The 14,289-nt window shown below is 61.0% G+C and overlaps 1 protein-coding gene and 1 pseudogene across 3 annotated transcripts in view; both read right to left on the reverse strand.

The window, feature by feature from the left end:
• Positions 1-4,623: 4,623 nt before the first annotated feature.
• LOC129398724 (uncharacterized) lies at positions 4,624-7,900 on the reverse strand (annotated as a pseudogene).
• Positions 4,624-14,289, reverse strand: part of RXRA (retinoid X receptor alpha) — a 115,085-nt gene continuing 105,419 nt past the window's right edge. For all 3 annotated transcript variants that reach the window (XM_034929440.3, XM_003822450.7, XM_034929439.3), the window contains 3 exons: positions 13,236-13,327; positions 10,986-11,091; positions 4,624-8,711 (listed from right to left, as the gene is read on the reverse strand). In XM_034929440.3, the coding sequence (XP_034785331.1) occupies positions 8,564-8,711; positions 10,986-11,091; positions 13,236-13,327 (346 nt within the window). In that variant the 3' untranslated portion in view covers positions 4,624-8,563. The remainder of the gene's footprint in view (positions 8,712-10,985; positions 11,092-13,235; positions 13,328-14,289) is intronic.

A 14,289-nucleotide genomic window follows, 5' to 3' on the forward strand; every position in this document is an offset into this window, starting at 1 on the left:
CCCTCCTCAAACATCGAAGATCATAATTCTACATGAGTTTTGGGTGGGGACCCAGAGCCAAACCCTGGCCCCTCCCAAATCTCATGTCCATCTCACATTTTTGTTTGTTTGTTTGTGGTTTTTGTTTTTGTTTTGTTTTTTGAGATGGAGTCTCACTCTGTCTCCCAGGCTAGAGTGCAGTGGCAAGATCTTGGCTCACTGCAACCTCTGCTTCCCAGGTTCAAGAGATTCTCGTGCCTCAGCCTCCTGAGTAGCTAGAATTACAGGCACCTGCCACCAGAGGGAAGGAGGGAGGAAGGAGGGAGGGAGGGGGAAGGAGAGAGGGGGGAAGGAAGGAGAAAAGAAGGAGGGAGGTAGGAAAGAAGGAAGGAGAAGGGGGAAGGAAGGAGGGAGGGGAAGGAGGGAGCAAGTAGGTAGGGAGGAGGGAAGGAAGGAGGTAGGGAGGAAAAGAAAGAGAAGGGGGAAGGAAGGAGGGAGGGGGAAGGAGGGAGGGGGAAAGGGCGGAGGGGGGAAGGAGGGAGGGGGAAAGGGTGGAGGGGGAAAGGAGGGAGGGAGGGGGATGGAAGGAGGGGAAGGAGGGAGGGACGGGGGAAGGAGGGAAGGAGGGGGAAGGAAGGAGAGAGGAAGAGGGAAAGAGGGAGGGAGGGGAAGGAAGGAGGGGGAAGGAAGGAGAAAGGAGGGAAGGAGGAGGGGAAGGAAGGAGGAAGGAGGGAAGGAGGGAGGAAGGAGGAGGGAGGGGGAAGGAAGGAGGGAGGGGGAAGGGAGGAGGGAGGGGGAAGGGAGGAGGGAGGGGGAAGGGAAGAGGGAGGGGGAAGGGAGGAGGGAGGGGGAAGGAGGGAGGGGGAAGGAGAGAGAGGGAAGGAAGGAGGGAGGGGGAAGGAGGGAGAGGGAAGGAAGGAGGGAGGGGGAAAGCAGGAGGGAAGGGGAAGGAGGGAGGGAGGGGGGAAGGAGTGAGAAAGAAGGAAGACCACTGAGCCTCCTCTCTGTGCTTCCCAAATGCCCCCACTGACCCACACAGGGGTCTCTGCCCTGCCCTTGGACCTCAAAGGCTCTGTTGCTCACCTTGGAGGGCACCGTGGTACCTGACCTTCCCCATCCCCCATAATGGGCAAAAGCCATGATGCCACCTCCTGGATCCCAGGCCCTGGAACCTGGGCCTACAGTCCTGTGCTTGTCCAGAGGTGGACCCCGGGTCAAATCTCCAAGGATTCCTGCTCACCACCCTTTGCTCAGGGAGCAAAGTCGGCCTGGCCTCCTCCACCCATGCCCTGCATTAGAGCCTCTTCACACCAAAAGAAAGGAGGAAGTGGCTGCTTCCTCCTAAAGCATTTTCTGGGTGACCAAGGCCCTGGTCACAACAGCCCTGGAAAGTGGGGAGTTTGTCCTCACTTTGGAGGTGGGGAGACGGGGAAACTGAGGCTCAGAGAGGGCAGGACCCGCCCCCCTCCCTCCTTGGCGCTCTGTCCTCACCTTCCCTGACCCTGCTCCTGCTGCAGGCCAAGCCCACCTGGCACCCAGTAGGGCTGTGTGCCCAGCTTCCCGAACAGCTGACTGCTGAGGCATCTTGGTGAAACTGGGATGAAGCCGGCTCCTGACTGGACCGCTTGCTGCAGTGAGCAGGGGTATGGCTGGGTGGCGGAGCGCCCAGGTGATTCTGACTCACAGTAATCAACCCCACTGCCGGAAGCCACTGTGGCACCCACAGGCCTGGAGGAGCAAGGGACTGGAGGACCCGCGCTGTCCCAGCGTCGCCAGCAGGGGGCAGGGCTGCTTCACGCCGCAGCGGGCGCCGGGGCATCTGTCCTTGGGGACACTCGGGTTCCTAATCAGCTCCATAACCGAGGTGGTGGGATGGGACCTGGTCCTGCCTTGGCCTCCCTTTGGGCAAACTCCTTCCTCACAGGGCCTCTGCGAAGTGTGGGGACACAGCTCTGCAGGGGCTGCGGGCTCCCTCCGGGCATCTTTGCAGAGGGGGCTCACTGCAGAAAGGCAGGTAGAAAATGCCAGACTCAATGGCCTGCCCGCCCGGATGCTGTCTGAGTCCCTGCCAGGGGGCGGCTGTGCCCATCTGAGAATCCAGGGGACTGGGCTGCAGGCTCTATGTGGCCCTTCCCAATGTCTCCACGCCCCAGCCCCTTCCTCCTGAGGCCCCTGAGACTTCCCTGGCCTCCTCTGGTCGCCCAGGTGCAGCTGTCCTTGGGCACAGCGATGACCCCTCCTCCGCCCTGAGTGTGCACTGCCTGCACAAAGTGCAGGGGCTGCCCCGTTCTCTCAGGATGTGCTCTCAGGATGCGCCCCATTCCCCACGTGTGCCCTTCCTCCCATCACGCTGTCTGCTGGCTGATGGCAGGGACAGAAGCACAGGGAGCTCAGCGGTGCCCATCCAGGAGCCATGTGTCCCTGCCCCCACCGCAGGTGCCTGAGCCCCTGCCCCCTCCCTTGCCTCTCAGTTCACAAACCTCCAGCCCACACTGGCTTGCTGTCGTTGCCTGAGAGTGATGGTGAAGAACTTATCAAGCCCAGCATCTCTGGTCCAGAGGGACTGCCCTGGGCAGGAGTCACCGTGGCAACCAAATGCCGAAGGGAGGCCCAAAGCTGGGTTGTCCTGCGATGCCACGCCAGCCAGCAGCCTGCAGTTTCTGCCTGGCTGGTGGGAGCACGGGGTGGTGTTCGTGTCCCTGGAGGGGCACCAAACTCCCCCCACGCTCACCCCAAGAAGTCCCATATTAACACCCTGCCCCATTATTAAAACAAGCACCAAGGCCCTGGGAACCTATGAGAAGCTTCCCCTTCCTGGGCTTCTCCCAGAGCCCCGAGGGGTCCATGTCCTGCAACCACAGACCTCAGCTTTCCCCTTTTGTCCCTGCGCTCTGGCCTGAGAACTCCGAGGGCTCACTCTCACCCCAAGGACGGGTGTCCGTGGAGGCTGTGCCCAGAGTCCAGGGGGCCACCAGGGCACAGAGCCAGCTTCCAACCGCTGGTGTCTCACACAGCAGCACTCAGACATGTGCGCACATGTGCAGCAGGATGGGAGGCCTCTCAGCAGGGAGGCCACATCCCAGCTCCCGAAGCCCCAGGGCTGACCCCTTTTCCAGACCACGGAAGGGGCCCACGTGCTTCATGTGTGCAAGATTATATGCAGAGAACATGGGTGGGCCAGACTCAGCAAGCCAGGTCGGCAGAGGGCTGTGCCAACACAGAGGAAGCGGGTGGCCACTTCAAGGACTCCGCCCTCCCTCGGGGTCCATTCACACTTGGACCCCTCTGGAGAAGCCCAGGTTGGTCTCGATGGGCAGAGCCGAGGCCCTGGCAGGGGAGGGTGTGAAGCCCAGGGAGGATCCTTTGGATGTGCAGCTGGGACCCAGGGGGACTCCTAAGATGGCAAAGTGAGTCGAGACTCCTGTGGCACCCACCATTCAGCCATGGTTGGGGGCCCAGGGAGTGGCCCAGAGTTTCAGAGCACAGCCGCACAGCCGCCGTTCCCAGGAAGAGGGAGAATGTTGGTGTGGGGTCCTGACTCCACCAAGGGAGGCTGGCTCAGCCCCGCACCCAAGACCCCCACTGTTCTGTTGATCCTTCCAGGGCTGAGTGCAAGTGTGTATGTTCATGAGTGTGTGTGTGCACGGGAGCATGTATGGGTGTGTGTGCATGGGAGTGTGTATGGGTGTGTGTGCATGGGAATATGGATGTATGTGCATATGAAAGCGTGTATGGGTGTGCAACTGAGCCTGTATGGGTGTGTGTGCATGGGAGCATGTATGGGTGTGTGCATGGGAGTTCTGCATGGGTGTGCATACCAAAGCATCTGTGTGAGCACGTGGTGTGTGCATGCGTATGAATGGATGCGAGGGTCCATGTGAGTGTGTCCGTGCCTGTGTTTGAGTATGCACGTGTGTTAATGCGTGTGTGCTCATGAGGGGAGTGCCATCAGGAAGCCCCTGCCTTTCAGGTGGCAGGCCGTTTCATTTTAAGTCTCACCTGGGAGCCACCCTAGCTCTGGGCACAGGCCACACTGTCCTCTGCCCACCACCACAGGGCAGGACCTGGACCTTCAGAGCCCCACTCCCCATCTTCAGTGTGTCTGGTGCCTCTCGGGGAGGGTGCCTGGCTGGACACAGGTGCATGACAGGGCTCCGGGCACCAAGACCAAACTTCAGGCCGGGAGCAGCCCAGCCCCAGACAGCATGGAGACAGAGGGCGTTTATCACAGCAGACAGTGCAGATGGGGCATCATTAACTTGTTGTTATTGGGGAAGCTGGGTGACATCGTGTGTTCCTTGGCCCTCTGGGTGCACCTCCTGCCCACCTGGGCCAGCGTGGCTGCAGAGGCGTGGATGCTTAGGCAGCCTGGGGAGGGACAGGTGGGAACACTTGTGCTCCGCAGGCACCCACAGGCCCAGTGCCCACGGCTGCTGAGAGGCGCCCTCGTGGAGGCCCCAGCCCCCTGCCCCTTGGAGGAGCAGCAGAGCCCAGTGGACAGGGAGAGAACTCTCAAGAGTATGGCCCACAGAGGATGCCAGCCTCGCCGCACAGGACCGGCAGGTAGGGTGGAGAGGAGGGCGGGCTGGTGGGGGCTGATCGCGGGCCCTCCCGCTCCAAACAAAAAAGTCCCCACACGGAACAAACGAACTGAATGGCGATGTATTTTAAACGCTCATATTTTGTTTCTCCTCTCACACTTCTCCCTTTGCGTGTTCCTTTTCCACAATTCTAATGCTACTGTCCATCAAACCCTGGCACCTGCGGCCACGATGTTTCAGAGACAATCATACGGAGAAGCCACTTCACAGTCAGTCACAGGAAGGCCAGAGCCAGCAACAGGACACAACAGAGCAAGGCTTTAAAAATTACTCGAAAGGGGAAGAAAACCCTTGAAAGCCTCAGGCCCACCCTCCTGCCCCGAGGGAAGACACCCCCATTGCGGCGGTTTCCTCCCAAGCCTCGCCGCCGTCACAGGAGCCCTCTCCTCTGCCATCGTCTGTCCTGGCGTTTCTCGGACGAAGCTTTCACCTCAATCTCTAGAAGCAGAAACGAAACAGTCCCAGCCCTCCCCCCGCCATATCCAAGTATACATGAGGGATAAAATTACATTTGTACAAAAATAGATTTTTTTTTTTTTACCTTTCCAGATGCTTTAGACATTTTCTCTTATCTTTACTCTCTTTATGGATCTGTCATCCTCTCTAAAGTATTAGCTATGCGTCCCAGCTAAGGCATTGCTAAGGATTGGGAACGGCTAAAGCTGTCTGCTCCAAAGCATCTTAAAATAGATGCATCTCCTGCCTTGAGATATTCATTCGAACCCGGATTTCACCAAAGGAGGGTCCTTATGTACTTGCTTACACGAAGCAAATTTATAGGAAAACAGGGGAAACGTCTTGATTAAAAATAAACACAAAACACTGGTAACCGCTCCGCCTCTCCTGCGTGGCGCTGGTGTGCGGCTCTCTCCACACGCGTCTCTCTGTACAGCACATACATGTTTACACCACACACCTGCGTGGACGAGCACCAGATCACGCACCCCAGCTCCACGACAGGGACACCAGCCGACTACCCACAGGCTGCACATTCCGGCAGGGCCCTCCCGGGTGCCCCACGGGGAGGGGCTCGGGGTCATCTCCAGCACTGCCACCAGGCCGCCAGCCCAGAATTCTTGGGAAACACCATGCTCGGAAAACCGAAGGTCAGGGCTGTCCTTCCCAGAGGCCGTGTGATTCCAGGGTGTGGAGGGCCGGCGGCTGACACAGGCCCCAGGGTGGAAGGTCCTGGCAGGCCAGCTTCCAAGCACGCCCGACGCAGCCTAGGAGAGCCCGGCTCTGTGGCATCTTCACTCCTGAGCCTCAGGAGCCCCATCTGAACGGCAAAGCTGGGAGGTGACCAGCTGAGGAGCGTGCCTGAAGGTGCCGGGGTGCCCTGGGTCCCCAGGAAGCAGCCACTGGGAAGGGGGGGCCCTGCGGGGAAGCCGCTTCATCCAGCCGGGCCAAGGCGGGGACAGGCACAGGTGGCTAATGAGCTGATGTTAGTGCTATCTTTAGAAAATTAAAGATTGTCCCACCAAAATAATAATAATTACAAAAAATCACCTTAATTGAACTGGATTGGTAATACTACTACAGTTCTGGTTAAATAGAAATTCTACCTCTCTACTCAGTGATGAGCCGCACTCCCCACATCACCTTTTCAAACCAACAGCACTGTACAACTACAAGGCCGATGAGAAAGGGACGGGAAGGCTGCAGGAAGTGCCCGGGACACATGGAGCGGTGGGTAAGGCTGCTGTGGCCAGGGAGGCCAGGTTCTGCTTTCAGGGGTTGGCGGCCCAGGGGGCTTCAGTGCTTTACAGCCAGCCAGCCAGCCAGCGCCGGAAACGACAAAGTTCCCAAGAAGCAGCCGACCCCCCATAACGGAGGCCCCGTCCCTGGGCTTTTTCCTCTGGAGCCACGGGCATTCCCAAGGGTCCGGGCACGGATGGGCAGGCGCTGGCTGCAGAAGGCACCAGGTGTTGGCGTTGGGTCTTTCGCACTCCCACCGCTGGGGACCCAAGAGTACCTGCACCCTCCTGCCATTTCCACCACACCCCCCAGGGGCAGCTGGGGCTTCCTGGCAGTGCCTGGGAGGGGCCCAGCTGGCCGGGGACTTGGTACAGGTGTGAGGCTCAACACTCTGCCTCAGGACGGTGGATCAGGCAGGGGGCCACCTCTAGGGATCCACAAGGCTGAAAGGCAGGGGTGGAGCGGGGCAGGAAGGAGAGGCTTCTGGAATCTCTGACAGCCTGTCTCGGGCACAGACTCAGCTGCAGGCTCCACTCGGGTGCCTAAGCTCAGCTCTGGCTGAGAGCTCCAGGAAGGCAAAGAATGGACACTTTCTTCCCCACCAAGGCTGGAAAGCTGCCTCTCCAAGCCACTGCCTCCCGGTCCAACCTGTAGGCAGCTCCCCTCGCCACTGAGGAAGCCCCTGCTTCAGGTGGGGAAAGACTATGGAGAAGGCGCCCACTCCCCCACATCATTCCTAGACTGCGGCTGGGAAGACAAGACCCCCTCCTGTACCCCCCCATCCACCCTCTGTTCAGGCACCTGCCACTGACAAAGGCTGGGTCCACGGGACTGAGGCGTGAACAGGAAAAGTACTCAGGCCAAAGGGAGGGCCTTCCAGTGCAAAAGAGGCGAGTTCAACCTGAGAGGGCCCCGCACCACCGGAGCCCGGGGACAGAGCCTGCGGGAGGAGCGCCGGGCAAGCCCCGCCACCCCCACCTTCAACCAGAGCAGGCGTTCCGTGAGACTCCCAAGTAAGGCTCTGGGTGAACAACGCTGTCCGTGGACAATACCAGGCTGGGTGGTCCCACCAGGGCCTGCGTGTGGCCCAGGCCCGAGGGCGCTGCAACTCCGGGTTCTCAGATTCCAAGAGTCTTTTAGACACAACTGGCAGCCAGAGAGAAGGCCTGAGCAGGGGTCCCACCAATGCCCCCGCAGAGCCACTCCAGGCCGCGGAGCATCTGCCCCACCCACGAGGCTCCCAGTTCCTGAGCCCCTCTCTCTCCAGGCCGCCTGTCCCCTCTGAGGGAAACCAACAGGCCACCCTCCTCCCCTCCCATCCCCGCGGGCCTCACAGATGGCTGCAGGTCCGCAGAGCCCTGTGCCTCCAGCAAGGCCAGTGAGGTGGTGACGCCCCACCCTGCCCGAGCCAGGGCCAGCCCTGCAGGAACCAAGGACAAGCCTCAGCCCACCCCGCAGAGCAAGGAGAAGACTCAGGCTGGGGAGGGGCCGGGGCACTCTGGTCTGAACGGGGAGTCGGGAGTCTGAAACCAGAACACCAAGGCAGAGAGAAAACTGAGGGGGGTGAGTGACCCGCCCCTGCAGCCTGGAGGTGGCCCCGAAACCTTGCACAGAAGGCAGCTCATGTTCTCATTGGCTCGAGGGCAAAACTGTGAGTTATCTTTGGAAAAAGGGGCTACTTTCCCCCTCACTCAGAGCACAGGGCAGCCTGCTTGCCCCACGAGTCCCCTCTCATCCCCGAGGCGGCTGAGGTCTTTGCTGATGACACACCAGCTTGCGCCCCCAGCTGTCCCCTCCTGATTAGGGGGAAGCTGTCACGGGCTGGCTGGGCACTAGTATTCAGAGCAGATGAAGATGTCACTCCAGACAGGAGGGCCACACAGGAATTCTGAAAACCAGCATCGATAAACAGCAACGGAAACAAAAGCCCCGTTCCCAACTCCTGCAGCTCCAGGGCTGGGGCCTGAAGACTCTGTAGTCACCCAAGCCCCGTGGGGTGTGGCAGGGTGTCCTGAGAGCCCGGTGGGGACGCGCCTGGCTGGGCTCACGCTAGTTCTTGCCACGAAGGCTGCTGCCTCAGGAAAGCCACTGCCCTGGGCCACAGACAAGTAGTAACAGAAATAAGGAGGGTGACAACACATCTCTTAGGCAGAGCAGTGACAGGCTGTGCCCCAAAGTCCAAACAGGCCAGGCAGAGAAGGGCAGGGACAGGGCTCAGGCTGAGAAGAACAGCTGGCGTCCAGGCAGGGTGGCCAGAACGGGTGGGCACAAAGGATGGGCCCGCAGGCCTAAGTCATTTGGTGCGGCGCCTCCAGCATCTCCATGAGGAAGGTGTCAATGGGTGTGTCCCCGATGAGCTTGAAGAAGAAGAGATGTTCCAGGCATTTGAGCCCGATGGAGCGCAGAGCCGGGAGGCGGAGCAAGAGCTTGGCGAACCTGCAGGGAACGGGTCTGGTGAGGGCTGGGCAAGGGGCATGGGCAGTTCTGCCCTGGCACTGGAGGCCTCCCTGGGGATGGGGCTGTGTCTGATACCCCAACCCCTCTGAGGCTGGTCTGTAGCCCTGAATCTGTCTGTGCCAAGCCTCCAGAAGGAAGGAGGGGAGGCTAGAAGGAAACAGAGGCAGTGGCAACCCAGAGCCAGTGGCAACCCAGAGCCAGGAGAGAGTGAAGGGAGATCCCTGGGTCTGAGGACGGAGATGAAGGGCCAGGGGCCAGACAGCAGCTGGCTAGGGCAGACTGAATAGCTCTTTGTGAAGAAGTTAAAAATTGCAGGCAGTTGGGCATGATGGCTCACACTTGTAATCTCAGCACTTTGAGAGGCCGAGGTGGGAGGATGGCTTGAGGCCAGGAGTTCGAGACCAGCCTGGGCAACACAGTGAGACCCTGTCTCTACAAAAGAAAAAGAGAAAAACAGTAGCAAGGCGTGGTGGTGCATGCCTGCAGGTAGGACAGCTTGAGCCCAGGAGGTTGAGGCTGCAGTGAGCTACGATCGCAGCACTGCAGTCCAGCCTGGGCGACACAGCCAGACTGTCTCTTAAAAAATGAAAAAATGTGGGCCATGACAGCCGGGAGCGGGTGTGAGTATCAGTAATGCATCTGGCTGCAGCAGCCATCACAGCAAGAGACTGCGGGGCTTGTAAGGGAAAGGGCTGCTGAGCACACTGGTGAGTCGCAGGGAACAGGCCCGGCACATGGTGGGCAACCAAGAAGTCAAAGGGCATCAGGCGGGGGAGGGGGAGTCAGGCTGCACCCCCACTGCAGGTGGAGCCAGGCCTGACTTGGGAGCTGTGTACTGGGGCAAGACCCTTTCCATAAAGCATCAGCACCCCATGAGTGCCTCCCACGGCACCTTGTGCAGGGCTGTGGGCCCCAGACCAGGGCCACCCCTTCCTCAGAAATAGCTCTGCTGGCATTGGGCACAGCATGGTCAGAGAAGGCTGGCCGGGGAGGGAGGGAGCACAGGTTGGTGCTCAGGGCCTGGCCCACCCCTGGGGAGTTTCCTGGGGCAGGGACCAGTGCGGGGGCAGGAGGGAGGGGGGAAGTCTGGGGCTCTGGGAAGAGGGATGGCAGGGCCAGGCATGACGGCAGCAGCTGCCGCTGAGGACAGGGTGCTATGGGGACGGGACCAGGTGTCCCTTCCGGCTGGCCGTGTCTGCCCAGGGCCCCTGTGCACGGCCTGAGTCTCTCCACACGGCCCCTCCAGGGGCTGCAGGACCTCATTAATTATTAACGAAGTCTTTCTTTCAGGGAAAAGCTCTGTGGTTGGCTGCCTCACAGGCCTTGTTTTAAAGGCAAAAACAGCGCAGAGGCTGGAGTTGGGCCAGAGAACAAGCTGTTTTCTGCTGAGCTGGCGAGATGGGCCAGGGCAGAAAGCCAGGAAAAACAAGCTGCCTGCCACCCCCTCCTGTCCTCGTCCTCCGGGAAGTTTCACTTTAAACCGAGCCAGATGAGGGCTGGGCAGGCAGCGGGGACACGGTTAACTGTGTATGTGCTGGTGGCGGGAGGGCCTGGGTGTCCTATGAGGTCTGCTGGGCCCCACCTCCCCCGACCCCCCCCCCACCACAGTCTGAGGATCAAGAGGCCAGGAGATGCCCCTTTAGAGAGAAGAGGCAGAATCTGGAGCGCTGACTTTGAATCCCAGGCAGGGATCCACAAACGTTTCTCTTCCTGGACACCTACTGTGCACCCAGCACTGTGGACTCAGAAACGAGAGAACCCCAGCCCTTCCAGGGCCCACAGCCGGGCAGGGGAGAAACATGAGCTCTGCGCTCAGGCCGTGGCCGCCTATTCTGTACACACTTGTAGAGAGTGTTTAGTATGTGTGGGCATCTGGCCATCCATTCTACACATGCTTGTGAAGTACCTACTATGTGCTGGTGTCGCCTGGCCTCTGGTGGTTCTGCTTGGCAGGGGAGCGCAGTAGGGGGTGAAGCACAGCCTTCATCTATCTACTGAACAAAGAGAAGCACCTACTATGCGCCAGGTGCAAGGTAATCCTTCCGGTGGTGATACGGCGTGGGCCTGTGGGGTGTGCCCGCCACAGCCCACTGGCCTGGAAGACCTCCTGCTGCCTGCTCAGGACCTGCTGGCATGGGCTGGGCCTGGGGAGGGTGCCACCTTCTCATTCACGTAAAATGGCCTTGCAGGGGGTGGGGGCTCTGGAGACAAGAGCCTGGGTCTGGGGTGTGTGTGGGACGGGGCGGGACCCACCTTCCCGGCTGCTCTGGGTACTTGTGCTTGCAGTAGGCCTCCAAGGACGCATAGACCTTCTCCCTCAGCGCCTCCACCTCGGCCGGGTTCGAGAGCCCCTTGGAGTCTGAAAGGAAGAGGCCACAGGTCAGAACCCTCAGCTGGGGTGTGTCTCGGGCACCTGCCCCCAGGACCCAGACCTCTGTGGGGTCTCCCAGGCTGCCCCACCATGGGCAGAGCAGGTGGTGGAGGGATGCCACTGGACACGCCTCCGCCCGCTCCCCCAGAGCCTGGTGGCAGGGGGACGACTGTGGAACCCACGGCCAGGCCAGGCTGCTCTGGGTCCAGGCTCGGCTCTGCCACTTGCCAGCCACGTGACCTTGGGTCAACTATTTGACCTCCAGAGACTCGGTTTCCCCATCGATAAAGTGTCAGGGATCTGCTGCCTTCCTTCCAGCCGCCCCGGGAACTGGGAGAGACAATGGATGCTGCTGCTGCCCTTGGGTCCCAGCCCCATAACATGGATGGGAGCTACCGCTGCTGCCCCCAGGAGCACCCAGACCCTGCGGAAACCCATCCTCGGTGTGCTTGCGGAGTACTGAGCTCAGGACCCGGGCTCAAGAGCCTAGAGTGGACAGAGAGGCTAAGATTGCAGCCACCAAAACCTCCAAGGCCCAGGGACCCCCTGTGAATGCCACCTTGGCCCCCAAGGCCCAGGGACCCCCTGTGAATGCCACCTTGGCCCGTGTCCTGGGCTCCTTGGCAACGTACCTGGCTCCCCCAGCTGCCTCCGCTCCAGCCAGTCTCCTCGCCCTCCCTGCATGCCTGTGCCCTGGTCTCTTCGCTTTCCCTGCAAGCCTGTGCCTGGACCCTGCTTGTGCCAGACAATCTCACCCTCCCTGCAAGCCGGTGCCCAGGTTCCGCTGGTGCCCCAGCTCTAGCAACCAGACCACACAGGACCTGAATGGGGATTCCTCGGGCCGGGCCGGGCCGTGGCATGACTCAGCCTCCGAGCTGGCAGGATTACGGCCCGGATGCACAGCCTGGGTGATAAAATGTCCCTGGAAACAAGCTCTCCCCACAAGAAGATGCCCATCTCCATCCCGGCCCGGTCCCTCAGAGCCAGGTCTGACAAAGGGCAAGGTCAGAAGGTCAGGGCCAGGAGCCGAGAGGGCTCCACTCCCTCCAAGGTCAGGGCCAGGAGCCGAGAGGGCTCCACCCCCTCCACCATAGCCCAAGTGAGCTCCCCGCGGCAGCCTCAAACCTCTCCCTCCACACCCCAGCCACCCGCCCCTATCACGCAATGAGCTGAGTTTCCAGACACAGAAACGCATAGCTCCCTCCCGGCTGGAACCCCTCAGGACTTGGCTCCCTGTGGCCCCAAGAAAAAACCCAAACTTAGCAAGACTTTCAAGGCCCTGCCTGGGCTGCCTCCACCAGCCCACCCCACCTCCGTGCCTCCCACTCCCCTGGCCCCTAACTTGCAGCTCCCGGAGGAAGTGGCCCGCACCCTCGACCAACCGTGCTCCTGCCCTCACGTGCCGGGGGTGCCTGCTGGTGGGCGTGACCCTCTAAACCCCAAGCTCTAGGCAGGCAAGCCCTATCCAGCAGCTTGAAGGGGCCCTCCCATGCCAGCAGGGCGCCGAGCAAACAGGCACGTGTCAGCACTTGTTGGGCGAAGGAGTAGCACCTAGGAGGCTTTTCAAGCCGAGAACCCAGAGGCTGGAGAAGGGCCGCACTGTCGGCCAGGAGGTCTGTGCCCAGCCCCAGCCCCACAGCCCCAAGCCCTGCTCTCCTCAACCACAGGGGCCCAGCCCCAGAAACACCCTGGACCCGAGGCTTGGGGATGAGGTTGGTCCCCTCTGGAACACCCGGCAGGCCTGACCCATCCCCAGCCTGCAGGGCTTGGGACTCCTGAACTTCAGCACCGGAAGTTCACAACCACAGCTGGCCACTTTCGGAGTCTGGATTCCGACGCACAATGGTGAACGCTGTGAACCGCGGAGCCCAGACGGCACCACCAAGCCCCTCATGACAACTGCCTTGCTGGGTCCACCTGTGCCCAGGGACCATGCCCCCTTGGCTGGCCCTCAAGGTGAGCAGAAGGCAGCATGGCCACACTTTCACTGGGAGGGGAGCACACTGAGCTCAAGGAGGGTGGGAGTTGGCCCCACACGTAGCCAGAGGCAAGAAGTACAGCCAGGAGGAGGCCCAGGCACCTCTGCCCCACCAGAGAACGGGGCCAGGAGCCTCAAGGCAGGAAGGCCATACCAGGGTTAAAGAGGACGATGGCGCGCAGGCAGCCCAGCTCCGTCTTGTCCATCTGCATGTCCCGCATCTTGGACACAAGCTCCGTCAGCACCCTGCAGAGGAGGAGGGCAGACACCCCATCCCAGTTAGGTCGCAGCCCTCACCAGGGCCACACCCCAGATACCCAAGGCCTCTGGAGAGCCCGGCGTGGCCCGAGGGCCGCTGAGATGGGCCAAGCCAAGGCAAGGACTCCCAGACACCCCGAGAGGGAGTGGGCTGGAACCCGGGCCCAGGTGCCGCCCCTGCCAGGCCTGCCTGGCCCTGCCCGGAGGGTGGGCTCCTCTCCTCTCCCTCTAGGGTCTGCCTGTGGGGCTTTATTCTGGGAACCTAGGTGCTAAGGAGGGGCCTCGTGACAGCTAAACTGAGGTGAGCCGGAGCTGCACAGAGGGCACAGAGCCCACCCCTCCCGAACCCAGTGACACACACCACTGTCCCTCCTCAGCTGTGGACCCAGCACCACCTGAGGCAAAGCCCCTTCCCGTGCCACAGCCCCAGCCGCTCCCTTCAGTCCAGGAAGATACCTGTCCCCAGGGCCTGGTGTCCCTGGGTGGGGGCTGCCAGAGGGAGGCATGTCTACTTCTTGTCACCAGAGAAAAAAAATCCACCAGCCTCAACACGGGGAAAGCCCGCCAGCTCCCTCCGTGGAGACGCTGGGGGCGTTCTTGGATTCAGACTCAGCTGCCCCAGCCCTGCAGCTGGACTCTGAATCACACCGGCCTCTGCAGTGTACTGGGCCCCCTAGCCTCAGCAGCCTGCCCACCAACCCCAAAGCTCAACTGCTGTGTCCAGGAAGTAAGGGTGGGCCACAGCGGGGGAAAGGAGGTAACCAGGTGGGGATGGTTGCCTAAGGAGCCTGGGCTCTCCCCTGTGGGCCAAGGGCGGCCCTGAGGGTCTGCAGAATGGGGAGTGCCCTGGTTGATTCCTGGAAGAAGATCTGAAGGAGGCTGGAGAACAGGGTGGGACAGAACAGGAGCTGGGAGGGACCCCCGATGTCTGCTCTGAGGCAGGAGCACAC

This window comes from Pan paniscus, chromosome 11, assembly GCF_029289425.2.
Source record: "Pan paniscus chromosome 11, NHGRI_mPanPan1-v2.0_pri, whole genome shotgun sequence".
Classification (NCBI taxonomy): Eukaryota; Metazoa; Chordata; class Mammalia; order Primates; family Hominidae; genus Pan; species Pan paniscus.